This window comes from Eschrichtius robustus, chromosome 1 (assembly GCF_028021215.1).
Source record: "Eschrichtius robustus isolate mEscRob2 chromosome 1, mEscRob2.pri, whole genome shotgun sequence".
Taxonomy (NCBI): Eukaryota; Metazoa; Chordata; class Mammalia; order Artiodactyla; family Eschrichtiidae; genus Eschrichtius; species Eschrichtius robustus.
In genome coordinates, this window is record NC_090824.1 from 163,080,689 (window position 1) to 163,106,731 (window position 26,043).

Below are 26,043 nucleotides of genomic sequence, written 5' to 3' on the forward strand. Positions count from 1 at the left end.
CTCACCGTACTTCCTGCAGCTCTGCTCCTCTGCCTGGGATCCTAATTCAGAAATAACACCACCATCTGGTCAAGAAGCCTGTATATCATCCTGATCTCTCTCCCTCTTCCCCAAGTCGCACATCCAACAGCTACCAAACCATGTCAGTTCTGCCCTGTGAACACTGCCCGTCCTCCTCCTTCCCCACGGCCACGGTACAGGGCCTCTATTCCTTCTAAGACCTGCCCTCCAGAGGAGTGCACATGCCAAGAGCACTTGATGGGCACAAATGGTTTTTATTATTTCTGCCTGGAAGAGGAATCCCTGGCAGGAACAGGGATGCACAGCAGACACAGAGCTGCATCCCTGCCGGCAGCATAGATACCGCTGGCTGGAGTCCAGGACGATGAAGAGCTGTCCAGCGGCGTGACCTGGAGCTGGTGAGGAGGTATAATCTTGCCTGCAGAGGCCACTGGCTTGAGAAGTGGGGCCCCAGTCTCACCGATGCCGCTTTCGGATGCTCTGCAGCTCCTGGTAGATGGTGCTGAAGCTGGGTCGCTGCCCGGGCTCAGAGGCCCAGCACTGCTCCATGAGTCTGAACACAGCGTCGGGGCACAGCTCGGGGCAGGGCAGGCGGCCCCCTGTGAGGACAGGCACAGCACACCAGGCATGAGGAGGGGGTCTGAGGGGCCCTGGCAGCCCCTGGGCCATGCCATGAGCAATGGGAGCTGCTTAAGGTACAGTGTTCTTAAGGAGCCCCTTTTCTTCAACAAAAACACAGAGATTCTAACCTCAAGCCACCATGTGCTAGTTGTGTGATCCCTGCAAACCTCAGTGTTTCCTTCTGTAAAAGGGACCTATTAATCCCGACCTCACATGTTATGAAGAGTAAATGAAATAAACGATGGCCTGACACACAGCAGGGTTTCACTGGATGGTAGCTCTAGGATTATTCTTACTCTGCCTCAGTGGGAAGGATAGGGCGTTAGGAGGCCTGGAGGAGTCCAGCTGGAGCGGTGGGAAGAGGGCTTGGCTCTGAGGCCACTGTCACACCGCAGGGTTCCCTTACCCTTTTCCACAAACTCCCGAGTCTGCTGATTGCTGAGGTTGGGGTAGGGGGAGGCCCCCAGGCTGAAGGTCTCCCAGAGCAAGATGCCAAAGCTCCACACGTCGCTCTCAGAGGAGTAGCGGCCTATGAGGAGGTGAGGCGGCGTGAGTGGGCCACACCCATTGGCCAGAGAAGGGCAGGTGGCGGGACCCATGCCCAGCCTCGGGCCCTGCAGCCAGAGCGGATCAGGCCCAGGTACCGTAGTTCAGGGCCTCCGGTGCGGTCCACTTCACGGGAACTTGTCTGAGACCCCCTGAGGCTGCGTAGATCCCGTCGGCTTCCTCCCGGGACATCCCAAAGTCACTGATCTTCAGGACATTCTTCTCTGTCACTAGGCAGTTCCGAGCGGCCAGGTCCCTGGGCAAAAGCAGGACAGGGGCTCATTTAGCCAATATCCACGCAGCACCTGCCACCTGCCCGGCCCGGGCTCCCTAGACACAGCCACGAGCCGAAGCTGCCCCTGTTCCTGGGATGCCTGGTCCGTCAGAGAGGCAAACTCCACCCCCGGAGCTGGTGCCTGCTAGTGAGGGGCAGCAGCGCCTGCATCTGGTGTGGGGGCCGGGGGGCGGGTGTCGGGACTGCCTGCCGCGCCCACCCTCTCACCGGTGGATGCAGCACTTGCTCTCCAGATACTCCATGCCCGCAGCCGCATCCCCTACCATCTGCAGCAGAGTCTTCACCCTCAGGCGGGCTCCCTCTGTCCGGAGGAAGGTCAGGAAGTCGCCCCCTGGGAGTGGACGGTGGGGACGGGGAGCTCGATGAGCCTTCCGGGGGTCGGAGGCGGCGGGGAGACCTAGCCCAGCGGCGCACCCCAGCCCTGGAGGTCAGCTCACTCTGCTCACCCTGCACGAGCTCCATGACGATGTAGATGGGCTGCTTCTGGGTGCAGACGCCGATGAGACGCACGATGTTGGGGTGGCTGTACTGCTTCAGGATCCTGGGGGCGGGGGCGCAGGGCTGCTCAGGCTCCCACCTTGGCCGGGCAGGGGGTCTTACACATTCACCTCGTCGGCCCCGGGAGCCCAGGGAGCCTGAGGCAGGGTGAGAGCAGGGCAGCAGACCTGGAAGTGTGACTTTGGGTGGGTCCCAGAGCCTCAACCCTTCCACATTACGGGGGGGCGGGGCTGTGAAGATGCAACGAAGTCAAGCACTTCCGAAGTCAAGCACCCTGCCGTGCGCAGAGGAGCTCTTGTATGTGGAACCTCCAGGGGTGGGTATTTCATCACCCACCTCGCTTCCTGCAGAAACTTGGCCTTGAGGTCAGGTGGGAGCGTCTCGCGGCAAGATTTCACGGCCACCAGGGTGTTGTCGGCTCTCAGGCGTCCGCTGAATACTTCGCCAAAGTTCCCCTGAAACGGTCTGGGGCTCCTATCTGTCTTCCCTGGACTGTGGTCCTCTCCTGCACTCGGGGCACAGCCCACCTTGTCCCCACCGGCCCTTGCCTCAGTGCCCCCATGCTCAGACCTGCTCATCCCGGCTCTCTGGTCGGGGGACGAAGCGTACACGTGGGACAGGCAGGGCGAGTCACCTCTGATTTACCATGTTCACTGAGAAGTGACATGGAAGTCCAACAATCACTTTTGCTGGGGTTGGTAAAGCGTTCTGGTTTTTAGGAAAGTGACTTCTTTCCTGAGTAGGTATTTTATTTTATTTTTCTTTCTTTCTTTCTTTTTTTTAATTTTTATTTTTAGGCCACACCACGCAGCATGTGGGATCCTAGTTCCCTGACCAGGGATCAAACCTGCGCCCCACCTCACCGTCGCATTGGAGGCGCAGTCTTAACCACTGGACCGCCAGGGAAGCCCCCTAAGCAGGTATTTTATGGCTCATGTGAACAGAGCGTGTCTCTCTTCCCTGAGGAGGCAGGGGTTGGGGGGGAAGTGTGTGCGTGTGAGTGGGGTGGGGTGGGTGCTGGTGGCAGAGCCGTCTCTGGGGAGCTTCCAGGGCAGGTGCTTTCCCCCCGGTTTCCTGCAGGACAGCGTATGGCGGTGGCTGGGCAGGGAGTCAGGGGTCCAAGTTGGAACTCAGACTGAGGCAGGGAGGCTGAGAGTCCTCTGAGGGTGGGGCCCTGGTGTGACTCGGCCTTTGGGATGGAAAGAAGTGATACTGGGGGAGGGGAAAAGCAGGCGGCCAGGAGCCTGGCAAGAGCGCACTCAACTCACCCGCCCAATCTGCTCACCCAACACCAGGTCCTCGTGGCTTAGTGCCCACTTGTCCTGGGGAAGGAAGGAGTCGGGGGGGCGGGGTGCGTCAGAAGTCAGTGAAGGGAGGGAGTGCTGAGCCCTATCAAGGACTGAATACCCCCTCCCAACGCTGTGTCTTTCATTTCTTGGCACCTTGGTTCGTTGGTCTGCAAAATGGGGGTTGGACACAGGATCACACTTAGATGACTCAGGGACCAGGCAGGGGCACTAAATGGGTGAGCACCAGCCGGGGGTGTGTGGCCCAGGGAATGGGACTGACCTTGACATTCCAAACCTAGAGGGAGGCCGGCCCCCTGGGGAGTGTATGGGACCTGGAAAGCCCTTTTCCTGCTCTGATTCTGTGTGGGCCCCAATCCTGCCACAGACTCACCTTGGGCACAGCCCTGTTCAGGATGATACCGCTCTTCTTGGTGAGGGGCTGCTGGGAACGCAACAGGTGGTCTATGAGCAAGGGGATGCTGGGAAAGCCATCTCCTTCCAGTCGGTACAGGTTCTGTGGGGTAGGGGGAACTGGGGTCAACAGCCTCCATTGCTGAGGGGGCCTGAGCCCTGGGAGAGGAGAGAAAGAAAGAACGGCAGGGAGAAAGGGCCTGCCTGGGATGAGAGGCAGAGACCTGATGCTGCACGACAAGCCTGCTCCCCCGTCCTATGGGAGGACGCACACCTCTGTTTGGTTGCAGGGACTGGGTGGTCCCTGGGGCCCCTTTCAGCTCTGCCAGGGAGACATCTAAGACATAGCAGCTCCTTTCTACGCTCCCTGGTGAAGGGGAAAGGAGGGGAGGGAGGGGAGGGAGGGGAAGGGAAGAGAAAGGCTGGGGTTCAGGCCCCACTCACGTCAGCATACTGGATGATGAAGTGTCGGGGCTGCCCATCCCACAGCACAGACAGCACGTACTCCTGCTTGCCCTGGCTCTCCCGGACCAGGAAGTCCCCAGAGTGTGTCAGCAGCTCAGCCACCTCTGCCCGTGGGATGGCTCCGTGGTACCACAGCTGCTCATGCAGGGGCTTCTGCACCTCTGGAACGAGCTGCAGTGGTGGGGGGAGCTAGACAGGCACAGGGGAGGAGCAAGGAGGGGTCACTCAGCCAGCCCATCAGGGGATGCCACTAGGCCGGCCAGTTGGGGGGTGTCCGTCTCTCATATACTCCTCGTCCTCACAAACCACGCTAGTGCCACAAAGAGCCATCTGCAACCCTTGGAGCCAGCAATAAACTCACCCAGGCTGGGTGATCCCAAACAAAGCTTTTGCCTTTTCCTCCAGGCCACAGCCCCCAACCACTCCTGGAGCAGAGAGAGCCGTGGGATGATGAGGCTGCAGGTCCCTTCCACACACGTGGGTGGTGGAGAGGAAGAGGGTACAGGGGTGGCACGGAATCCCAGGGAAGAGAGGGGCTCCCCAGTAAAAGTAGCCTGGGAAGAGCCTCCTCTCTAGGGCAACCCCGTGACTAAACCCAAAGCACCGTGGTAGGAGGGGCTTAGGGGGACGTCCCTGAGACCGCTGGCCTGGCCCACCCCTTAGAGAAGGGCAGAGGTGCGGGTCCAGGCTGGGCTCCACTCACCGAGAACTTGGGGCGGAAGATTCCTGAGATGTGGCTCTTAAGGATCTCCAGGGTGGGTGTCCTTCCCCCTTCTCGCTCCTGCTCCTGAGGCCAGGGACAGACGTCAGCGGGTGGCCAGGCTTGGGGAGGGGGAGGGCGAAAATGAGGAGCGCGGCCCCGGGTGGGCGGGCAGGGCTGGCGGTGCAGGCTGCGGGTGGGCGGCTCACCGAGGACGAGGTGGAGTGGCGGTCGTCCTGCAGGAGCAGCACGGGCAGGGGCTCACCGGGGCCCAGCTGCTCCAGCTTGGCCTGCAGCAGCTCCTGCTGGGCCTGCAGCTTGGCCTGGCTGCACAGCGCTACCTGCAGCCCCTGCAATGCCTCCTGCAGCACCTGCTTCTTGCCCAGCAGCTGCACCCTGTGGGCAGGGGCGGATGGTTGGGTGGGGGGAGAGAGGGGCTCAGCCTGCAGCTGGCGGCCGGCAGTGGGTCAGGCAGGCCGGAAGGAGGGAAGGGAGGGCCAGGAGGCTGCTGTAGGCGGGCCCCACTCACCGCTCCCGGGGGTGGGTGGTCTGCTCCTCAGTCCAGAGCTCGTGCTGCAGCTGAGTGACCACCTCCTGCCGGCTGAGCACTGTCTCAGTGGCCACAGCCAGTTCTTCTGTCACTGAGGTCAGCCTGTGCCCAGAGGAAGGGCAGTGTCAGAGCCACGCCCCTCAGATGCATCCCTGTGGGGCCAAGCAAGCCTGCGGGCTGGCCACAGCTCTGTGTGGACGGCGTCCACCCCCGACCCCGAGCCAAGCCACCACACACGTGTGCTGCACGCTTTCCACAGTCAGCTCGTTCAGCTGCAGCTCCCCGGGCTCCAGCAGTTCAGCCTCCTCAAGCAGCGACTCATCAAAGGTGACACAGGGTGGGACGTCAGGTGTGGACCTGCGGGGGACAGTGCCCGTCAGTGCACAGGCCAGCAGCCCTGGCACCCAGCTGCTGCAAGGAGGGGCTTACCCATTCTGTTGCAGGAAGCCTTGGTACTCGGCCTCGGGCTGGATGTGGGCAACCGCTGCAGCCATCTCCCGGTGAATGGCCACCACCTCGTCCTGCACCAGGCTGCTAATCTCCAGGTATTCCTGCAGGATCTCCTTCCTGCCCCCAGACGGGACCCCGCGTCAGGGGGGCCTCAGGCTGGACAAGGCTAGGAAGCTTGGGGCCTGTGGCACTGGATTTGGACCCACCCTGGGGTTGATCCTCCCCACCCATCATTTACCAGTCAAATGACCACAGGCAAGTTACTTAGTGTCTCCCGGGAGTTTGTAATAAGGCCCCAATGACAGCCTATGTGCAGAGTGTGTGGTTTGAGGAAGTGCTCAGTAAATGTGAGCTACAAATGTGCCTGCCCTGGGCATAGCCCCACAGCTGGGGCTCCGGGGCTCTGATACACGCGTAAGCCATCGATGTGCTGCTGACCCCGCATTTATACCTCCCAGAGCTCCAGTCTCATGTAACTATCTACCTACTCTAAATGTCCTGTTGGACATCTACCAGTTGAAAAATGAACTGCTGGGACTTCCCTGGTGGCGCAGTGGTTAAGAATCCACCCTCCAATTCAGGGGACACGGGTTCGATCCCTGGTTGGGGAACTAAGATCCCATGTGCTGCAACTATAGAGCCCACGCACTCTGGAACCCTCACGCTGCAACTAGAGAGAAGGCTGCACGCCACGACGAAAGATCCCGCGTGCCACAACTTAAGACCCGACACAGCCAAAAATAAATAAATAAATATTTAAAAAAAAAATGAAAAATGAACTCCTATTCTTATCTCCTGAACCTGCTTCTCCCATAGCATTCTCCATGTAGCCTCCACCACCCAGGGGCTCCGGGCCAAATCCTTGGAGTCATCCTTGACTGCTCTATCCACACCCCACTTCCAGTGCATGAGGAATTCCCACCGGCTCCACCTTCAAAGTACGTCCAAGACCTGACCACTTCTCCCCTCCATTGCTACTGCCCAGGTCCAGTGGCATGGTCTGTGGTCTGGATCACTGCAGTAGCCTCCTGCCTGGTCTCCCTGGTCCTGTCTTGCCCCCTGAAGTCTGTTCTCAACACAGCAGTCGAACTGACCTCACTAAGACGGCTCAGATCATGCTGCTCTTCTGGTCCACCCAGAGCCAAAGTCCTCACAACGGCCTGCGGGACCCTCTATCATCCCTGGACTCCTCCAGCCCCGTGTCTGACTCTGCCCTTCCCTCACTCTGCAAAGGCTGCACTGGCTTCCTTGCTATTCCTTGATTTCAGGCACTCTCCCACCTTGTGGCCTGTGCGCCTGTGATTCCTCTTTCTGGAATGGCCCTTCTTCAAAATCCCCCTGGCTCACTTCTGCACTTCTGAGGCTTTCCCAGACCACTCCATTTAAAACAGCAAACCTGGGACTTCCCTGGTGGTGCAGTGGTTAAGACTCCACGCTCCCAATGCAGGGGCCTCGGGTCCGATCCCTGGTGAGGGAACTAGATCTCTCATGCATGTTGCAGCTAAGAGTTTGCGTGCCACAACTAAGGAGCTGGCGAGCCGCAACTAAGGAGCCCACCTGCCGCAACTAAGACATGGCGCAACCAAATAAATAAAAATGGCAAAAAAAGAACATATGCCTTAAAAATAAATAAATAAATAAATAAATAAATAAATAAACCAGTAACCTCCTGCCCTGTCCCCCTGCCTCCCTATCCTCTTTTCTTTTTTTATTTTTCTCCATAGCACCTATCACCTCTAACATGCTTTCTACTTTACTTATTGATTTCCTTTTCTTTCTCCACAAACGAATGATCCTAGAGGACAGATATTTTTGTCTACATTCTCTGCTGTATCACACAGCAGAGCCTAGAATGCTGTTCAATAAACATAATAAAACCCTGCAATAAGGGGCCCAGAATAATGTAATTTGGATGTAAACTGACTGGCCCAGGGCGTGTTCTCACGTGACTACACGCCTGTCACTTTTACAGGACTGCGTTTTCTGGACCCTGCCTCTGGGCTTCAGGCTGTGACGGGGGTCAGGGGGTGTGGGCTTACAAGATGCACGCCATCTCCTGGTGCAGGTCCTGCAGGGACTGGAGCAGGCCGGGCAGCATGAGCCGGTGGTGGTGCTGGTGGTGTAGCTGCGCGGCCCGCACGCCCAGCACATAGCGGTTGTGGTGAGCAAACAGCTTCCACAAGCTGCGCACGTACTTGTCCTTGGCCTTGTCACGGTCTTTGTCTGCCAGATCGGGGGAAGGAGGCGTGGGTGACAGCACAGAGGCCTGGGTAGCACCTCCCTCCCCAGGTACCTGTGGACAGGTCTGGGCTGGCTTGGGATTCCCATCCTGCCAGCGAGGGAAGCCCCGGACCTTTGCTGGCCTCCTGGTACTTGCGTCGGGCCTGGGCGCTGTCCCGTGCCAGGGCTCGGTACTGGCTCTTCAGCTTCTCAATGTCCTGGCTGTGGGTCTGGAGAGAGAGGAGAGACCAGTGTGGGACAGCAGGTCCCCAGAGGATTCCTGCCCGAGGTGAAGCCCTGGACAGGTTCTGCAGTCCAGGCGGGCAGCACATCCAAGTTCATCCTTCAGCAAGGGCCTGGAGACCTCTGGGACTTAGCCATTGCTGCTGAGGTTAAGGTCAGAGGAGTCGGGCTAAGGACAGGCCCCCAGGGGCAGCAGAGAGCCGGACTGGGCAGGCGACAACTGTCCTTCCTTGGCCTAGAGTGGTATCTGGTGGCAACTAAGGTCCAGAGGCAGGCATGTGTGCTTGGTTTAACACTCTGTTGATGCCATCTTGAAATTCTTAATAATTTTTTGACAAGGGGCCCCGCGTTTTCATTTTGCACTGGGTCCCACAATTATGTTCCTGGTGGTCAAGACTGGAGTTCTCATCCCAGTTGCCTGTTTCTGCACTGGGGTACTTAGGGAAAACTCCACTCCTCTCCTCTGAACCTCAGCTTCCCCATCTGCAACAGAGCTAAATGCACAGACTAGATCAGCCCTTTTCTTAAGGGCCAAGTGGTAAACATTTTAGGCTTGTAGGCCATGCAGTCTCTGTTGAACTTGCTGGGCTCTGCCACTGTAGCTCTTTAGTAGCCACAGATAATATGAAAACATATGGGCAAGGCTGTGTTCCAGTAAAACTGCCTGCAAAAGCAGGCTGACCCCTGAATTAGATGATCGACTGGGAAGAGAGGAGTGGGTGAAGACTGGCCACCAGGGGCCGCTGTGGGTCTGCAGCAAGGCTGGGTTTGCACTGGTAGAAGGGGTGTGGTGCAGGCGGCTGCCCAGCACGCTGAATAAGAAGGCTAAAGCATCCGCGTTAATAGCTCCAATCAAACAGCCTCTAGTCAGAGGAGCTGGGCAGGATTCAAGTGCAGGCAGACCCACTTCACAGCCCCAGTCCTTAACCTCCGAGTCAGGGGGCCACGCTGATGCCTTGTGGAGTCTCTGGGTCCCTGGGAGGAGCCAGCCTGGGCCAAGGGCGGGCAGAGTAGCCCTCATTCCTGTCACTGTCTCTCGGACCCGAGGGCCCGCTGGTGCAGTGCAGGAGGTGGGTCACAGGTCCTGCGCTCCTCCCAGGCAATGGCTGGATCACTCATCCTTGTATTCCCAGCACTCTGCTCAGGCACACAGTAGGGTGACAGAAAAGGCGTGGAGAGGCCCTGCTGCAGCCCGGCCCAAGCTAAGGCAGGAAGGGGGGTGAGGGAAGGAAGCTGGGGGGTGGGCCTGTGGTCAGATACTTACACTTCTTCAGTGAGTCCAGGGGTTCCTTGCAAAACCAGCCCTTTTCAGCTCAAAATGTAGGCAGAAATGACCAGGTGAAGCCCCGGTGCCACCCACCCACCTACCTTGGTGAGCTCCTGCTGGAGCTGCTGCCACTGCTCGTTGTAGGTCTTGCGCAGCTGCTGCCGCTCCCGGATCAACAGGCTCAGCTTGCTCAGCGGCCCTGAGTTCAGATCTTCTGCGTGCTGCCTCAGCAACCGGCTCAGGCCCTCCGTCTGGCTGGTGATCTCTGCCCAGGACTACAGCATGGGGCGGGCAAGGCAGGGAGTTGGGGACAGTGGCTCCCACGGCCTGGGCCTGCCCAATCTCCAACCCTCCCCAGTGGGCTCCGGGAAAGGAAGGGGCAGGCAGATCTACCCAGCACCCACAGGGCTTTGTTGGTCGAGGGCGGGAAGGGCGGTGAGGAGGCCTAGGGCCCTGTAGAATCCCACCTGACTGATGGGGCTCTGGGGGCTGATGCCCCGGCTCTGGCCCCCGCTGTCCTGCAGTGACATGTGGTGCAGCAGCCCAGCGTATTCTCTGTCACTCTTGACCCGCTGGGCCATCCACTTCCTCATGCCCTCCAGCAGCCGAAGCTCGGCCTCCTGCATCTGCTGCACTGCCCCGTGGCCCTGGGGACTGCACAGCTCCGAAGAGAAGCCCATAGTGTGGTCCTGGGGACCAAGAGAGGAGAGGCCACCACTGGGGGCAAGGCAGAAGCTGGAGACGGGCGGGCAGGACAGGGAAGCTAGGGGCTGCCGGGCCAGGAGGAGCCGCAGGCAGGCAGGAGGTGGGGGCCTGTCCCGCTGAAATGCAGCCATGGGTACAGAACACGGCCTGGGCTGGGAAAGCCCTCATTGCTTCCTGTGTCCCAGGTCGAGGCCTGGTGCCAGGGGTCTCCTTCCCAGCCCTGGAACAGAAACTTCCCGGAGCCTCCCTCCCTGGGCCCTTCCACCCAGCACCCGCTGCAGGGGCAAGGTGTGCACAAGGCTGCCCCTGCCGGTGCCCCAGGCAGCCGCCGCCCGGGACCCTGCCCTTCTGCGGCCCGTGCCCTACCTGGTCCCGTGTCGCGCTCTCTGATCGCCTGCCGGGCCCCTGCCCACTGCCTGCTGACCCCGCTCCCCGTGCCCGCCGCTGCTGCCTCCTGGGCCTTGGGGCAGGAGTTACCCGCGTGGGCAGCTGATCCTGGGGCCGCCGAGGACCGACTCAGACTCAGGCCCGCACCACCCGGGGCCAGTTCCTGATTCCGCGTTTCCTCCTCCTGCGGTTTCAGTTGGCCCCGGCCCCGGGGCGGGCCGGCTGAGGGGAAGGGGCGGGCGGGAGCCCCCGACGCCTGCCCGCCCCCCTGCCCAGTGCAGGCTGCTGCCTTAGCCGGCCACACGGCCACGGAAACGGAAGGGAGGAGGGGGCTGGGAAAGAATGGCCCAGAAGAGAGCAGCCTGCGCCCGGCACTCCCCAGGGCCCAGACAGCGCCCGGGAACACGGGGAACGGCCCAAGGGGGCGGCGGTGGGCGCCTGGCACAGGGCCGGGCTGCAGGATTGCGTTGGGCCGGGGAGTCTGGGGGTCCAGAGCCTGGGGGCGGGCGGGCAGTCCGAGCAGCAGGCCAGGGCGGCCCCAGAAGAGGAAGGGGGAAGCCTAGTCCAGGCCTTCCCCACCCCACTGGATTCCCCAAGGAGAGCTCAGGCGCCAGCCTCCATTTGAATAAAATTTCCAAGTAAATATCCCGAGGAGAGGCCTGCTTCTCAGGCACAGATCCTGGTGGAACTGGCACGGCTCCTCCACCCCCAGGCAGGGGCTTCCTGTCCCAAGGGAGACCTGTGGCAGGCGAGGGCCCTGGGCTGGGGAGTGGAGAGGTATGGCGTTCCTAGTGTGGGACTCAGGATCTCCCCAGCAAAAGCCATCTTGGTCCAGTTAGGCCCCACCGAAGACCTCAGCCCTACAGCTGGCGGCCAGGCTACTTCAGCCAAGGGAGACCCTGAGCAACTGGACACAGGCCATCACTCTCCACCCTGCTGGAGTCCAGGCCTGTGGCGGTGGAGGTGCTCAGCTAGTCCCACCCCTGGGGCTCATTAGTCCCACCCCTGGGGCTCATTAGTCCCACCCCTGGGGCTTGTCTCCAGCTGCTATCCCTTCCACACCCACCTAAAGAAGGCTTTGAGCGCCACGGGAAGTGGACTTTGGGCACTTACAGGTAGGCAGGACATCATGTGGGCATGTAACTCGCCCCAGCCCTCACCCGCAGCCCATCCTGGACGCAGCCCCAGGTCCTGAGAAGAACATCACCACACTGGAGACGAGGCCTGGTTTGCATAGTCTGCACGTTTAATCACTTTAAAACCTCTAACATTATCTCGTGTCCATTAAATAGAACCAACAATGCTGGGCCTGTTTAAATTACAAGAAAAAAAAAAAATCACTGTGCACCAACCCAGTATCTTACAAAACCAGCTGGGCTGGCCACAAGGGTGGGGGGGGGATGGGAGAGGTGGGGGCACCCCTGGGCAGGTGGCTGGGTGCCAGGAGGGGCTAGGGGAGAGAAAGAAAAGGGGGCTCCCAAACGGGAGGGGACTGATTGTCCTAATGGGAGGGGTACAAAAGGCACGTCAGAAGAGGGGGACTTGGGGGCAGGACAGGTCAGTGCTTTCTCCACCAGGGCACAGTGTTGGAGGGGGGCTCAGTGCCACTGCCTGCCCACCCCTGGCACTTGGAGAACCAGTGACCCATGAGCCCTTGGCACGAGGAGCCCCATCTGAAATGGACGACAGCCTGCCCCTTCTACTGTACTCCTCCTTTCCTAGGGCCCGCCTGGCCTGGCCTGCCTCTTCAGGACCTGGGGCTCAGCTACTCCTCAGCAACACGCTGCAGACCCCCACACCTCAGGGCCAGGGCAGCCGGGGGGAACAGCAGGGTGGACAGTGGGTGTGGGAAGGTGGATGGTCCAGCTGCTACCCCCATTAAAAATACCAAAAAAAAAAAAGAAATCAGCATCTAAAGTGAAATAATCACAAAGTGAAAATATATCCTCAAACAGCCCCTGAGATCCCCACAGGGGAAAGCAGCATCGGGTGGGAGGCGGGAGAGGCCGGCTGGGCCACCGTCCCTCCCCACCACCCACCCAGGGGCTCCGGGACTGTGAGTGCCAACAGCCCAGGCAGCCCCGGGCTCAGAAAACAGGGACTTGGGCCCTGGCAGGAGGAGAGGGTGCCAGAGAGGGGAGGGTGGTCAGCACACCAGCACAGGGCCGGGCCAGCCTCGCTCAGCAGGCAGCCAGCTGTAGTGGAGGTGGGCAAAGGGACAAACACATGTGTGCACACACATGTGCACCCTGGAAGTGCCTGCCTTGCCTTGGTCCCTTCCTTTGCTTACTGCTTCCGCCCGAGGCTCACCAGAGGTGGGGGACAGGGTCAGGGATGCAAAAGCCCTTAGAGAGGTGGCCTCCTCCTTCAAATACCCCCTAGGCCAGCCTCCCTGCTGCCTGGATGGGGACCATTATTGCTTGAGAGGAACAGGGAAGGGGCGAGAGCTGCAGCCCGGGTCAGGAATCCCGTAAGGGAAGGGCTGCCCCTCTTCACTCCGCAGGGAACTCTGGCTGGGGCCTGGAACTTGGAAAGCTGCCCTAAAGGTTTCACTCCTTTCTCCACACGCAGGCGTGCTGGGGGTGGGCAGAGGCCCTCCCCTGCTCCCCAGCTGGTCCTGGGGTCCCACCTCAGGCAGCCGGGGGGCCCAAGGGTAGGGTGGGAAGCCGTCTCTGCCTCTCTTGCCTCCCAGCTGGGGTCCAAACCCAGTCCCAAGATAAAAAAATACTTTGGTGAATTAAAAAGTGCCCCAGGAGGGGATGGGCTCGAAGGGGCGGGCAGTAGGCGCTCGTCAAAGGGCGCTCTGGTCTTTGATAAAGGCGGTCCTCTCGCCCCGGCCCTCGTCCTCTTCTGAGTCGGACGGGCACTCCTCCTGCCAGGCTTCGGGGGGCAGCCCCTTGTAGGAGATGAGGCCACGGTCCATGGTGTACACCTTCACCCCTCGGAAGCTGAAGCCCGAGCGCAGCTGCAGGACCAGGAAGACAGTGACGAAGACCAGCACGATGAAGGCGCAGCTGAGGCCGGCCACCACCTCGGGCAGGTGCGAGGGCAGCAGCCCCTCCCGCAGCCGCGGCTCTGCCTCCACCTCCGCGGGCGGCGGCCGAGGTGGCTGCTGCGGCTGCGGAGACTCACGGCTGCTCTGGCTTTGCCGGGAGCACGTCTGCTCCACAGGGTCCAGGGAGGAGTGGCTGGGGCAGCTGAGGCAGTCTGTGGGGGCTGGCCCCTGGCACGTGGCACACGAGGCGTGGCAGGGGGCACAGACGCTGGCCCGGATGATCTCCACGTCGTTCTCGGTGCTGTAGTGCGTGTCGAGGACTTGGGGAGCGAAGCCTGGAGGGCAGCGCTGGACACAGCTCTTCTCGTGCAGGGAGAAGCCTTCCTCGCACACTGCCGGCACGGGGCAGAAGGTGAGCGTCAGCCCAGCCGCCCATGGCTGTTGGGCCCTGAGCCCCACGACAGTGGCAGCCTGTGGACCTGCAGCCCCAGGCAGTCACCGCCGTCCCCAGGAGCTCCCACCCACCCCAGGACTGTGGTCACCCTGGGGGTCCCAGCGTCCCTTCACACCCCTTTTCCTCCTTTAGGACAGGCGCCCTCTGTCCCCAGCCTCAGGTTCCCAAGCCCTCGCAGCACCCACGACTGACCCACACAGGCCTGGCTGGACGTGAGGGTCTTGCAGCCGATGCTCTCAGGAGGTGTGGGCAGCCCCTCGGGGGCCGTGCCGTACAGCACGAGGGTGAACTTGGTCAGTGTCCCTATTGAGGGGGGAGGCAAAAGTCAGAAGCCACGCCCGGCACCTCAGACTCTGCCAGCGCTCCTCCTCCATCCCCAGCCCTCGAGCACCCCCAATACCATAGTTGTTTGCTTCGCTGGTGTTTTCAATCTCCAGGACCCACTCGCCAGAGGGGTCCTCGTCCCAGGAATGGGTCGTCATGAATGCCCAATCGTTAAACCCGTCTGCAGAATAGTCGTGCGGCCTGGGGAGGAAGGTGCACGTAGCTGCCTGAGGCCTCTGGGGGATCCCAGCCAGGGGACACCGAGCCCACAGCACATGGACCACACACCCTCCCCCCAGTGCAGCATAACCCCGTTGGGCTGGAAATGCCTGCTGGGTGTCTCCCAGCAGGCCAAATGTTCTCAACCAGAAGATTCTGGAAATGTGCAAGGGTACTACGCATGGGAAGGCACACAGACATGGCATTTAATAGGCAGAATCAGGGATTCCTGCAACATGGGACAGTCCCATAGGACAAAAACCATCCTTCCCAAAATGCCAACAGTGGAAAAGTATTTGGTGCCCTTCAGGGCTGTGTGAGTGAATGAATGAATGCATGTGGATGTGAGGGACAGGACAAGCTGGACAGAGGAGAGGGCAAGCACCTGGCGGCCAGCAGGGTGGAGCGGGTGCCCATGGGGCTGACCAGGTGGATGGCCAGGTCACCGCGGCGGTTGTAGGACAGGGTGAGCCGCGCCTGAGTGTGTTCCAGCCGCGTGATGTGGCTGGGCTCCCCCAGGCAGGCGGTCACAGTCTTCCGCACCTCCAGCCGCTTCCCGATGTCCCTGCACGGAGAGCACCGTGATGGTCTATCAGCCTGGCCCAGGGGGACCAGCGGGCACCCCTGCGCCCCTCAGGTCCCACCTGCCCCCTCCCAGCCAGGGTCCAGCCCTCACTTGGGCTCAGTGAGGATGTCGATGATGCACTTCCGCTGGGGGGTCACCGTCGTCCAGTTCTGGGCCAGAGCCACCATGGCACCTGCGTCCAGTAACCCGTAGCCATACGAATGGCTCACTGTGGGGCAGGGAAGGCGGGGTCAGTTGGGAGGCACACAGGGCCCCCGCAACCCCCAATCCAGCCCTGTGCTCACCTTTGCGGCCCACACCATTGGTGGCCCAGTCGTTAGCATTGAGGTGCGCTGGCTTTGAGGTCTGTACCACCAGGTGCTGCATGTCCCGCCAGGTGAGGTTCTTACTGCAGAGGAAGGACGGAGAGGCTTGGGGGCTGTCTCTTCGGAGAGAAGCTGGAGACCAAGGGCTGCCTTGCAGGGGGCGCTGGTGGGGACAGGGTTGCGCCTCAGCCCCCACCCACTTACTTGGCCTCCAGGGTGAGAGCGATGATGCCCGCTGCCAAGGGGGCAGAGGCAGAGGTGCCTGTGTGAGACTCCGTACACTTCTGCCGCAGATCAGTGGTCACCTACCAGGAGGACAATGATGTTGGGCCTGTAATGGGGGGAGGGCACCAGAGGGGGGCCACCTGCCTGCCCTCCCTCTGCCCACAGGCCCTGAGCACCATAAGCAAGAGTGGGGAGCCAGGGCCAAGAAACCTTGGTCCCACCTGCTGCCTTGCTAACTTGCTGTGGACAGGCCGATGCCTGGCCCTTTCCGGGCCTCAGTTTCCCGAGGAATGAGAGGATTGAACTAAAGGTTGGCGATCATTAAGAGCAACGCATGTTTTCAGGGAGAGTCTTCTCAGGGGCTTCACCGATGGCTCCAGAGTCCCCAAGAGTCTTGGAGAGCTCCCTAGCCCCCATCCCATGACGCCTTAGCCACCACCACCACCCAGCCACGTGCGGGTGGAAGGCAGATGGGGTTGGAAAGGGGGCCCCGCGCAGAGCCAGCAAGCAGCCCCGTTTCCCCAGCCGCCACCTGGGGCAGGACTCACGATCTGCTTCTCGTTCTGGTTTCCACTGCTGTAGGTTGTGGCCAGCGTGGACGAGCAGGCCTCACTGTACCAGGGCACGTTGCCGGACTGCGTGGCGCTGCTGATGGACAGCGTGTAGATGCTGTTGGTGTAGCCGTCGCAGTTGCAGCTGTCATGTTCCCGGCCCCCGTTCCCAGAGGCCCAGACAAAGATGGAGCCCAGCCCCCCACGGCCCTGTGGACAGAGTGGGCTGGGGTCACTCGAGAACAGGACTTGGGGGAGGCCTGGCAGGAAGATGCTGCTCGAGACTGGGAAGGCTGGAGCATCCTTCTCGGGGGACTCTCTATCCAGCCCCTGTTCCCCTGGGAGACCCCTGGTGGATCTCATCCTTTTTTGCACAAAAAAGAGAGACCCAGACCACCAACCAAAATGCTCAGAGTGGTGATTCCAAAGGGTGGAATTATGGGTAATTAGTATTTACTTTTCTCTTTTTTCTGTCCTTCCAGTTCCTTAACATTTTAATAACATTTAATAAACAAACTTTGTGTAAATTAAAATTAAACACAAGAATAAATAAATAGGAACAGAAAAACACAAAGAAGTATGGAAAAGGTAGCGCCTAGTTTACCCCCCGAGGCTGGGCCTGGTTTCTAGGGCGGGGCCAGGACCCCCACCTCACCTGGCTGACCCCCCGGAAGAAGGCCTCCTCAGCAAGGCGGGCTGGCCCATCCACGGTCTTGCCGTCGTCCTCGGGGCCCCAACTGGCGCTGTAGATGTGGATGTGGTTGGGATTCAGGCCCAGCGAGCGTGCCTCTACCGCATCTGTCACTTCACCGTCCAGCATGCGCACCCCTGGCCATGGAGGGGGGCGGGGAGAGGGATGCTGCGTGGGTCCAGCCGCCAGGAGCTCTCCCTGGAGCACACCCAGCCTTGCACCCAGAGGATGGGCAGGGGAGGGCAGAGGATGGTGCTGGGAAACCCTGAGCCCCTAACTCACTGGCCAGCCTCTGCCTTTCGAAGACAAGACGCAGGGGAAAAGGGGAGATCTCCCTGGGCCCCAACCACATATTCTGGACTAGGATGAGTTTCTGGGGTCCCAAAGGGGCATGGTGATCAAGGCCTGCCATGTAAGGACTCAGAGTGGACAGTGAGGATTTAGGGAGACTCCTGCTAAGAAACACTCCCTCTGCCCCACAGCACAGGGCCACCAGCACAGGTGGTTCAGCTTTTTGAGTTACTAAGAACCCTCTAAAGAAGAGCCATGCGGTCAAAAGGATCCACAGCGGGAAAGTGGCAGACACAGGCTAGATGGGAAGTGAATAGAGAAGAATCCCACTGGAAGGGTCCTCCCAAAGACCGGGTAGCCAAGGCCCACACCCACCTCCAATGCGGGCATTGTAGGCCACGCCTACACCACAGACACCATTGTTGGCCACTGCAGCCACCTCGCCTGCACACCGTGTGCCATGCCTGCCGGGGCCAAGAGCACAGCATTAACAGTGGACAGAGCATGGTGGGTGCAGCCTGAGGAGCAGGAAGGGCCACATGCATGCCCCTCTACCTTTGCTGTCCCACATCTGTACACAGACCACACCCCGCCCCCCGCTCCTCTTGGCCTATGGCCACCTCCACTCAGACCGAACCTTCCCTCAGAGCCCCAGCTAGACCAGGACTATGGAAAAGACTTCAGCCTCTCGGGAAGGGCACATCTGCTTCCTCAGTGGAAGACAGAAGGGAAGCAGAGGCCAGGGACCTGCAATTCTTACCTGTTGTCATTCATCTGCGTGTACCGAGGCTGGGGGTCAGGGTCCTGGTCATTGACATCGAAGCTGGCCCCAGGATCCTGGAAAGGACATGGCTATCATCAGGGTCAGCCTGAACACACCGGCAGAACAGGACCATCCCTAGACTCCCCTTGCCAGGGATGGCTGCCTCCCTCCCCAACCTCCTCACATAATTGCCTGCCAAGTCCGGGTGGTTCTTCTCGATGCCATCATCCAGAATGGAGACCACGATGCCACGCCCCGTGTAGCCCTGGGCCCAGGCCTCCTTCACGTTCAGGTCCCGCTGGGTGACACCAGACTGCAGAGACACCCACCCCCGTCACCCAGCACTTACGAGATGTGGTTGCTGAGTGAGGTTACGGGAACCTTGGAGAATCCCTTTGCCACCCCCAAAAGCTCCTTCTCCACCCTCCCCTGCTCCTCAAATGCCACCACTGGTTGTCTGGGCTCATGGAATTATAAAGAACTCTGGGAGGGCACTCCCCAGGGCTCAGCAGGATGGGCTGGAGTAAGATTACTCAGCAGACAGAGGAAGACTGACAGGAGGCCTCGAAGTCGGCCTCACCCACTCACGGGACCCCTCAGTGGATGGATGGATGCAGCCAAGGAGGCAACGTACCAGGTACCACTGCTGGGGAAACTTGGGGTCCGTGGGCTCCTGGTACACGTCCCGTTTGGTCCGTCGCTTTGCCACCTGCTGCTCCAGCCACTGTACCTGTGAGGGAGTGAGGGAGAGATGGTGTGGGTGGAGGAGTGGGGAGGGAGAGCAAGGCCTCCTGAGAACTGAAAGGGAAGGGTGGCAGCAGGAGGGGCTGGGGCCGCACTCACTTGAGGTTCCCGCTGCAGCCGGCTGTGCCGCGGGCGGTGAGGTGACAGGGACCGCTTTGTCACCGCTCGATGCCAGAAGTGGTAATAGTCGCCGAAGATCTACAACAGAGCAGGGAGACTGAGCTGGGCTTTCCATCTGCCAGTCCTCATGGAGGCGGGGGATGGGGGTGGACAACCGGCTGCAAGGGGAGGCTCACCACAGCAGGGGGTGGTGGGCATCTGCTCCCCGCCCAGGACCCCACAAGGAGGTGCAGCGGGCTGAGGGGGACTCACCCCCCTGGGATACACCGGTCCACTGAGCAACCTAGGCTAGAAGTCCAAGGGCAGGACGAGCCACCCGTAACATGCCTACTACCCAGATGCCCCTGAGAAGACAAGCCCCAGAGTTCCTGCTCTGGGTGCCAGAACCCCTGCCCTCACTGGCCCCACCCCCTGGCGATGTCCTATGCCTCGGCCAGCAGGAGGGAAGAACACCTACCTGGCCCAGGTTGAGGAAGCCATGCTTGCGTGCCACACTGTCAGCCACGGCTGGGCCTCCAGGAATGCACACGGCCCAGGTGTTGGTGAAGACCTTCTGGCCACGGACATCGGCCGCCAGCAGGACCAAGGCTCCTGCTGCTGCTACCACCCATAGCAACCAGGGCCTCAGCTCCATGGGGGGGACAGGTGGCCGGGACCCCGGAGCCCCCGTCTCCTTGGCCTGGTCACAGGGCCTCGGCTCCCGCGTGCCTGCTCACTGACTGTGGCCCGGGGCTGACTGGCGGGGGCATGGGACCGAGACGGGCAGGACTGCACGTGGAGGATGAGGGCTGCCGGCTCTGAGAGGAACAAGGGAGGAGAAGAGGGAGGGTCAGTAGCTCCCCAGCCACGCACTAAAGCTGCCTTCCCACCCCACGGCTCACTCCAGGCCTGAAAGGGGCTCTGGGGGGGAGGGGTGAAAATCCAGCCCCCCAAGGTGAGCCGGATAGATGGACAGAAGGACCGCCTCCACACGCAAGAATACGGAAGTGGGATGAAGAGGACCAAGGCTTGAGTCGCTCAAAATTAGAAGCAACAACTGAATAAACGCTTGCCAGAATTGAAGTCAAAAAGGTGGGTTAGGGACTTCCCTGGTGGCGCAGTGGTTAAGAATCCTCCTGCCAATGCAGGGGACACGGGTTCGAGCCCTGGTCCGGGAAGATCCCACATGCCGTAGAGCAACTAAGCCCGTGCGCCACAACTACTGAGCCTGCGCTCTAGAGCCCGCGAACCACAACTACTGAGCCCGCGTGTCACAACTACTGCAGCCCATGCACCTAGAGCCCGTGCTCTGCAACAAGAGAAGCCACTGCAATGAGAATCCCGCACACCGCAACGAAGAGCAGCCCCTGCTCGCCACAACTAGAGAAAGCCCATGCGCAGCAACAAAGACCCAATGCAGCCAAATATAAATTAATTAATTAATTAATTTAAAAAGAAAAAAAAGGTGGGTTATAGGGACTTCCCTGGTGGCGCAGTGGTTAAGAACCCACCTGCCACTGCAGGGGACAGGGGTTCGAGCCCTGGTCAGGTAAGATCCTACATGCCGTGGAGCAACTAAGCCCGTGGGCCACAAGTACTGAGCCCTCGTGCCACAACTACTGAAGCTTGCACTCCTAGAGCCCGGGCTCCACAACAAGAGAAGCCACTGTAATGAGAAGCCCTCGCACCACAACGAAGAGTAACCCCCGCTCGCCACAACTAGAGAAAGCCTGCGCACAGCAACGAAGACCCAACACAGACAAAAATTAATTAATTAATTATTTTTTAAAAAGGTGGGTTATAAAGCAGTAGGTACCTATAATCCCGTTTTGTTTTTAAAAAACTATTTATACATGTATACTTATATAAAACCACAAAACATAATCTGGAAGGACACATGCTAACAATGGTTCTCTCAAGGTGGTGAGAATTATGAGTAATTGTTATTTTCTTTTGTGTCATGTATATTTTCCAAATTACCCAGGTATAGTTTATAAAGGAATAAAATGTTAGCTTTTTAAAGTTTTTTAATGGGCGGTGTCTACACAGCTCACTAGGGCTTCCTAGTTCAGCAAAGCAGACCCAGCCATAGGGAGTTACCTGCAAAGACCCACAGCCCCTGGCAAGAAAGAGTGGGTAACCTAAGGTGGGATGGGGGCTTTGGGGGCTGAGCACGGGGAGGCGGGATCGCAGTGGCGTCACCCTCCCTCTTCGGCCCAGACCATCAGCAAAGTCAGGGGCTCAGGCTCTTTTTTTACACAGTTTCCTGGGAAACGCTGGGGCCACCCAGCCCTGGCCTGCAGGCCTCCAGCAGCCCCCTCGGTCGCTCCACACCCACCAGCCTTGCGTAATCTGAGCCCGGGCAGCCAGGGCAAACACTGGCTGCTGAGCCAGGAGCGCCAAGGTGAAGCTGAATCAATAGTCCGAGTGTTGTTTTTCCTCCTTCAGCAAACAGACAGCAGGACCTCTCTGCCTGGGGCCACATAACTGTCCCCACATAGGGCCCCTGGCTAGCCAGAAGCCAAGCCCCTGGGGTGGGGAGAAGCTGGGGGAGGTCCCGGTGGGGCTGCCGGAGGTGTCCCGCCTCAGTGCCAAGCTTGTTGAGCACAGCGCCTGCCCACACGGCCCCGGATGCCCCCACCACTCCCAGGGCCCAGCCCCAAAGGAGGCCACTCTGCTGGACGGCAAAATGAAGCTCCCCATCTCACCCGGGCCCCGGAGAGCTGGACAGGCGGGCTCACCACTGGGAACACTCCTTTTCCAGAGACTGCCCTCAGCCACAGTCAGCCTCCCTGCCTGCTCCTGCTGCAGTCCCACCCTGCAGGCTGGAGAGACTCAACACACAATTCCTGGATGGAGTATTTTCAGTTTACACCAAAATAACCTGACAGCTGATGGCAGGAGGCATCCACAATGCAGCTCCTCCTCACCCTGGATGGGCAGAGTCCATAGGGTTCCCGGACAGGCCTGGAAGCCACAGCCCCATGATGCCTTGGGTGACCAAGTTCCGGAAAGCTGGTCTGAGCAATGGCTGGGCAGCCAGACATCCAGCCCTAGGGGGTGAAGGAAATCCAAGCCCCTCATTTAACAGAGGATATGGAGCCCTAGGGGCAGAGCCAGATAGAAACAAGCCCTCTTCTCCCCTTCTTGCCACAAGAGCGGCCTCTTGGTTCCAGATGTCAAGAAAGGCCATCTCCTGACCACAGTGCTGTGAGCCGTACTGGAACTCCCAAATCAAGACTGGGTTCATCTGCGTCCAGCCCAAGTTCTGGGACATTGTGGATGGAGCTGCAGCTGCTTGGTGGTAAAGGTGATTAACTACTTAATTACCTTGCAGCACCCAAAAAGAAAGCGGGCTTCAGGCACAACCAAACAATCCCCCAAGAAAGGACCAGCCTTTGTCTGCTCAGCATCCCCAGCCATGGTGAGCCGTAGATATGGCTTCCACAGAGCCTGAAGCCTCCAGACAGCCCTGCCTCAGCATCCTGGAGGGAGGGAGGGAGGGAGGAAGGGAGGGAGGGAGGGAGGGAGGACCCCCTCCCAAAAGAGCAGGCGCTGAGAACAATGAATGAATGGGCTTCTCCCCACCCCCATCCCAGACTCTGACTCACCCTCTGAGTCCCAGTTCGGCTCAAACCCGGAGGCTTGCTGTATTTCCAGCCTCCTGTGAAGCCCTCTCCCATGGGAGTCAGCTCCAGGCTGTGGCCACAGAGAGACCTGTGGGTGCTCTTCGTGGTTGTGTTCTAGGCCAAAGCCCTTTTCTCCAGTCCCAGGAACCTCCTGACACAGACACCCACTCTGAGGCACCCAAACTGAACCTACCCCAGGTCCAGCTGCTGTTTCCCAGGCACTGGGGGTCTGGCGTGGACAGGGCTGCCTGGGAAACCTGGTCCCGTCTCTCTTTCCAGCAAAGAAACACCAAGCCAGGTCCTGTAACAGGCACTGAAGGCTGTGCTGAAATTCTGAATTCCAATCTTTACTCAACTCATTTGCTATGTGATCTTAAGTCACTTCCCCTCTCTGGGCCTCAGTTTCCTAGATGGTAAAAACTGCTAGACCAGAGGTTTTCAAACTTTTTTTTAAAGCCACAGAATCTTTAAACAATCAAATCTTATGTGGAAGCCCAGTATAGGAAATTGTAAAACTTGGGCCACTCTGGTTGAAACGGGTCACGCTTGGCTACTCTCCTATGCTGTGCCCACACCTGGCCAGCAGCTGCCCAGCCCTCACTAGGCCACATCACCTGGGTTCCCCTCCCACTTCCCAAGTCAGAAAGAATTCTGACACCCTCCGGTGGAGGAGGGTCTGCACCCCCAGGGGCAAAGGGCTAGGGGATGGCGGGGAAAGCAGGTACTGACCTGACAAGTGACTGCTGTAAGACCTGTCTGGCAAGCAGGCCGCCCCTCAGTCCAGCCACCCCACGGGGGCAGCAAGGGTCTCGGCCAGGCCTCCGCGGGAGGCAGCCCCGGAACCTACCTGAGCCAGCCTCCCAGCGCCCGCGGATCCCGCACCTGAGTGTCTCGCCGCTCAGGTGTGCGGGCGGGGACGAGGCCCGGGCCGTGAATAATCCCCTCCGCCTCGCGAACAGCCGCTCCTCCCCTCCCCCGGCGGGAGCGCAGGCCCTCCCCAGCCGCGGAGTGGGCGAGCCGGCGGCGGCCCCCGAAGGACTGCGGGGAGGCGGGAGCACCCGGCGCCTCTGGAATTCTCTCGCCATCCCGCCCACAGCGGGGGCCCCGCTGGCGCTTCCTGAGGTCAGAGGGCTCGCCCCGGCCCCAAGCGGAAAAGTACCGGCACCTACAAGGGCTGGGAGCCGAGCCGGGCCCGACGCTCTCAGGTGGGCTGCGGGGCGCCCTTCCTGCTCCCCACGGCTTCACCCTCGGGGCCGGCCCGGGGGCCAGTTTCGAAAGCCGGGCGGGCAGCCGGGCCCGGGCTGCCTCCGCGCCAGCGACCCCGACCCTCCCCCGCCTGGGCGCCCGGGCCGCGGAGCCCGCTCCTCCGGCAGAGCGGCCCAGTCCGACCGGCTCTCCTCGGGCCCGGCTCCCGGCGCGCTGCCTCCACCGGGCCCCGCGCCCTCGCCGCTTACCCTAGGGAGCGCGGGCGGGGAAACTTTTCCAGGCGAGCGCCGCGGCGGCTCGGGCGCCCCTCGGCCGAGCGGAGAGCCCGGCGGCGGGGCCTGGGCTCGACGCGGTCCCCGCGCCCGGCAGCAGCGTCACCGCGCGGAGGCGGGGAGGAGCGGCGGCGCGGCCTCGGCCGGGCCGGCGACCAGGGCAGGGCTCGGCCTCGGCCTCGGCTCCGGCTCCAGCTCCGGCGCGGGCGGGGGCAGCGGCCGGGCCGCGGCGGCGGCGCGGCTTGTTTACTCGGGCCGCTGTCAGCGGCTGCGGCGGCCGGGGCTCCTCCTCCTCCGCCGCCGCGCCCCCTCCCCCTCGCGGCGCCACCTCCGCGCTCCCCAGCAGCCGCCGCAGCGGTCCCGCCGCCCTGGCCCGCCGCGCCGCCCATGCCGCCCATGCCGCCCGGCCCCGGGCCCGCGTTCGGAGCGGGAGAGCCGCAGCCCTCGAGCTCCGGCCTTGCGGGGCGCCCGCTGCCTCCGGCTCACGGTCGGGGCAGGTAGGAAGTGGGGCCAGTGATCTCAAAGCCCTCGCGGCCGCCCGGCGCGTCGCCCAGGCCCCACTGCCCGCACCCCCGCCCCGGGCTCGGCTCTTCGCGCCGCGAGCTCCCCGGGCCGGCGGCCGAGGAGACCCGAACTCGGAACCCCCGGCAGGGGTTGGGAAGGGCTCGAGGCGTCACTCCGAGCCCAGTCTCGGCCGGATTCTGGGGCAGCTGGCCTTCTTCTCCCCCCACTTCCCCACTCCTAAGCCACGAGTTTGGGCACGACCGAGTTAAGTGCCCTGGGATGACGCACCTGGGGTACCCCATCTGAGGTCGGGCTTCACCGCGCCTGGGCAAACCTCCTCGTGGCCTGCAGTTAGAGGACTCACGATTTTATTTGCATTTATATAGACAGGTGGATAAGCAAAACAAGTAGCCCATCCCCTTTTAATTTTTTTAAAACTTTTTTTTTTTTTAACTCCAACCGCCTGCGAGGCACCAGGCCAATCACTTTATATTATCTCCTTCTCATGTACATTATTTAATCTACATAATCCTTTCAGGCTGACATTATTAATCCCATTTTACAGATAAGGAAACTGAGGCGCACAAGGTTTAAATAATTTGCCCAAGATACCACAACTAGCAGGCCTCAGAGCCTGGAAGAGATCTAGGGCTTTGGCAGAGCCTGAATCTGAGCTACTTGCAATATACCAGCCGGCTCCTCTCCCTCCCTGGGTCCCTGCCCTAGAAAACGTCTGTGCTACTTGGCCGAGGCCACCACTGCTTGAGCTGAGAGAGAAAAGAGGGGAAATGTGGCCAAAAGCTCCCCAGGCTGGGTTATTCCAAGGTCGCAGAGCAGTCTCTGCCCATCCTTTCCTGCTCGCTTTGAGATAACCTGGCAGAACAATATTATCCTGTGATCTCTTCAACACCGGTTTGGGGATAATGACAAAAACGAGCACCGAACACTGCAGAGCATGTTCTCTGAGCCAGGAGTAGTTCTCAGCTCTTTCCGTGTGTTAAATTATTTCATCCTTACCACAAACCCTGTAAGATGGATACAATTTTCCTTTAGGGATCTTTCATGTATCACTATCTACAGAGGAGGAAACTGAGGCCCAGAGAAGTTAAGTAACATTCGTAAAGTAACTCACTAGGTGACAAGTCAACCAGCAAACCTGCATTTGAAACCCTGCAGTACTAATTTACACTATGCCACCTTAGACAAGTTACTTAATTCTCAGAGCCTCAATTTACCCCTCTGTAAAATGGAGATAATATTCAACTAGTGGGATAAGGTACTGTTTGGGCACCTGTACAAACAGTGCAAAAACCGGAAACTCAGGGAAGAATGTGCAGTCCTAAAAGTTGAGCCGGGAGATAAGTCCAGTTGGCCCCCTCTTGGAATGGGAACTGCCCCCCACAGGGAGCAAAGACTCCTAGGGGCCACCCTGGGGTGGCCCCAACTAGCAGCACCAGCCACAGTTGGGAAAACAATACTTCTTCAGTCAGACCTAGGCAGGAAGTGAGTCACGGTTC

The 26,043-nt window shown here is 60.2% G+C and overlaps 2 protein-coding genes across 11 annotated transcripts; both read right to left on the reverse strand.

The window, feature by feature from the left end:
- Positions 1-255: 255 nt before the first annotated feature.
- FES (FES proto-oncogene, tyrosine kinase) lies at positions 256-11,049 on the reverse strand. Of its 3 annotated transcripts, none has more exons than XM_068558112.1 (19): positions 10,759-11,049; positions 10,044-10,265; positions 9,678-9,851; positions 8,200-8,296; positions 7,886-8,069; positions 5,826-5,963; positions 5,634-5,753; positions 5,376-5,498; positions 5,056-5,242; positions 4,850-4,933; positions 4,126-4,335; positions 3,662-3,784; positions 3,250-3,303; positions 2,318-2,436; positions 1,930-2,024; positions 1,691-1,814; positions 1,287-1,444; positions 1,049-1,171; positions 256-620 (listed from the first exon to the last, which is right to left on the reverse strand). In XM_068558112.1, the coding sequence occupies exons 2-19, from the start codon at positions 10,254-10,256 to the stop codon at positions 478-480; spliced, it is 2,469 nt and encodes an 822-aa protein (XP_068414213.1). In that variant the 5' UTR covers positions 10,257-10,265; positions 10,759-11,049; the 3' UTR covers positions 256-477. The 3 variants fall into 3 exon arrangements, with proteins under 3 accessions (XP_068414213.1, XP_068414222.1, XP_068414204.1); XM_068558121.1 differs by having other exon boundaries at positions 4,850-4,927; positions 10,648-11,049; XM_068558103.1 differs by having other exon boundaries at positions 10,648-11,047.
- Positions 11,050-11,893: 844 nt separating this feature from the next.
- FURIN (furin, paired basic amino acid cleaving enzyme) lies at positions 11,894-24,883 on the reverse strand. 8 transcript variants are annotated; one of them, XM_068558146.1, is made up of 17 exons: positions 23,999-24,131; positions 21,846-21,968; positions 19,394-19,733; positions 18,916-19,014; positions 18,707-18,802; positions 18,257-18,385; positions 18,070-18,146; positions 17,685-17,773; positions 16,983-17,155; positions 16,325-16,537; positions 15,756-15,856; positions 15,531-15,634; positions 15,337-15,454; positions 15,046-15,225; positions 14,518-14,642; positions 14,310-14,420; positions 11,894-14,055 (listed from the first exon to the last, which is right to left on the reverse strand). In XM_068558146.1, exons 3-17 carry the CDS (start codon positions 19,568-19,570, stop codon positions 13,460-13,462), a joined length of 2,388 nt encoding a protein of 795 aa, XP_068414247.1. In that variant the 5' UTR covers positions 19,571-19,733; positions 21,846-21,968; positions 23,999-24,131; the 3' UTR covers positions 11,894-13,459. The 8 variants fall into 8 exon arrangements, with proteins under 8 accessions (XP_068414247.1, XP_068414238.1, XP_068414255.1 ...); XM_068558137.1 differs by having other exon boundaries at positions 21,800-21,968; XM_068558154.1 differs by lacking the exons at positions 21,846-21,968; positions 23,999-24,131 and adding an exon at positions 24,815-24,883.
- Between the last annotated feature and the right edge of the window lie 1,160 nt (positions 24,884-26,043).

Bases quoted from the DNA above. Each gene is read 5' to 3' on its own strand.
- FES (XM_068558112.1), bottom strand. From the start codon at position 10,256: ATGGGCTTCTCTTCGGAGCTGTGCAGTCCCCAGGGCCACGGGGCAGTG. The intron at 5,964-7,885 runs GTAAGCCCACAC...GTCTGGGGGCAG, and splicing joins CAGGAGATGGCGTGCATCTT to GAAGGAGATCCTGCAGGAAT. The intron at 5,754-5,825 runs GTAAGCCCCTCC...TGTCCCCCGCAG, and splicing joins GGCTTCCTGCAACAGAATGG to GTCCACACCTGACGTCCCAC.
- FURIN (XM_068558154.1), bottom strand. From the start codon at position 19,570: ATGGAGCTGAGGCCCTGGTTGCTATGGGTGGTAGCAGCAGCAGGAGCC. The intron at 19,015-19,393 runs GTAGGTGTTCTT...GCTCTGTTGTAG, and splicing joins GCTTCCTCAACCTGGGCCAG to ATCTTCGGCGACTATTACCA. The intron at 15,226-15,336 runs GTGAGGGCTGGA...CTCTCCGTGCAG, and splicing joins GACATCCTCACTGAGCCCAA to GGACATCGGGAAGCGGCTGG.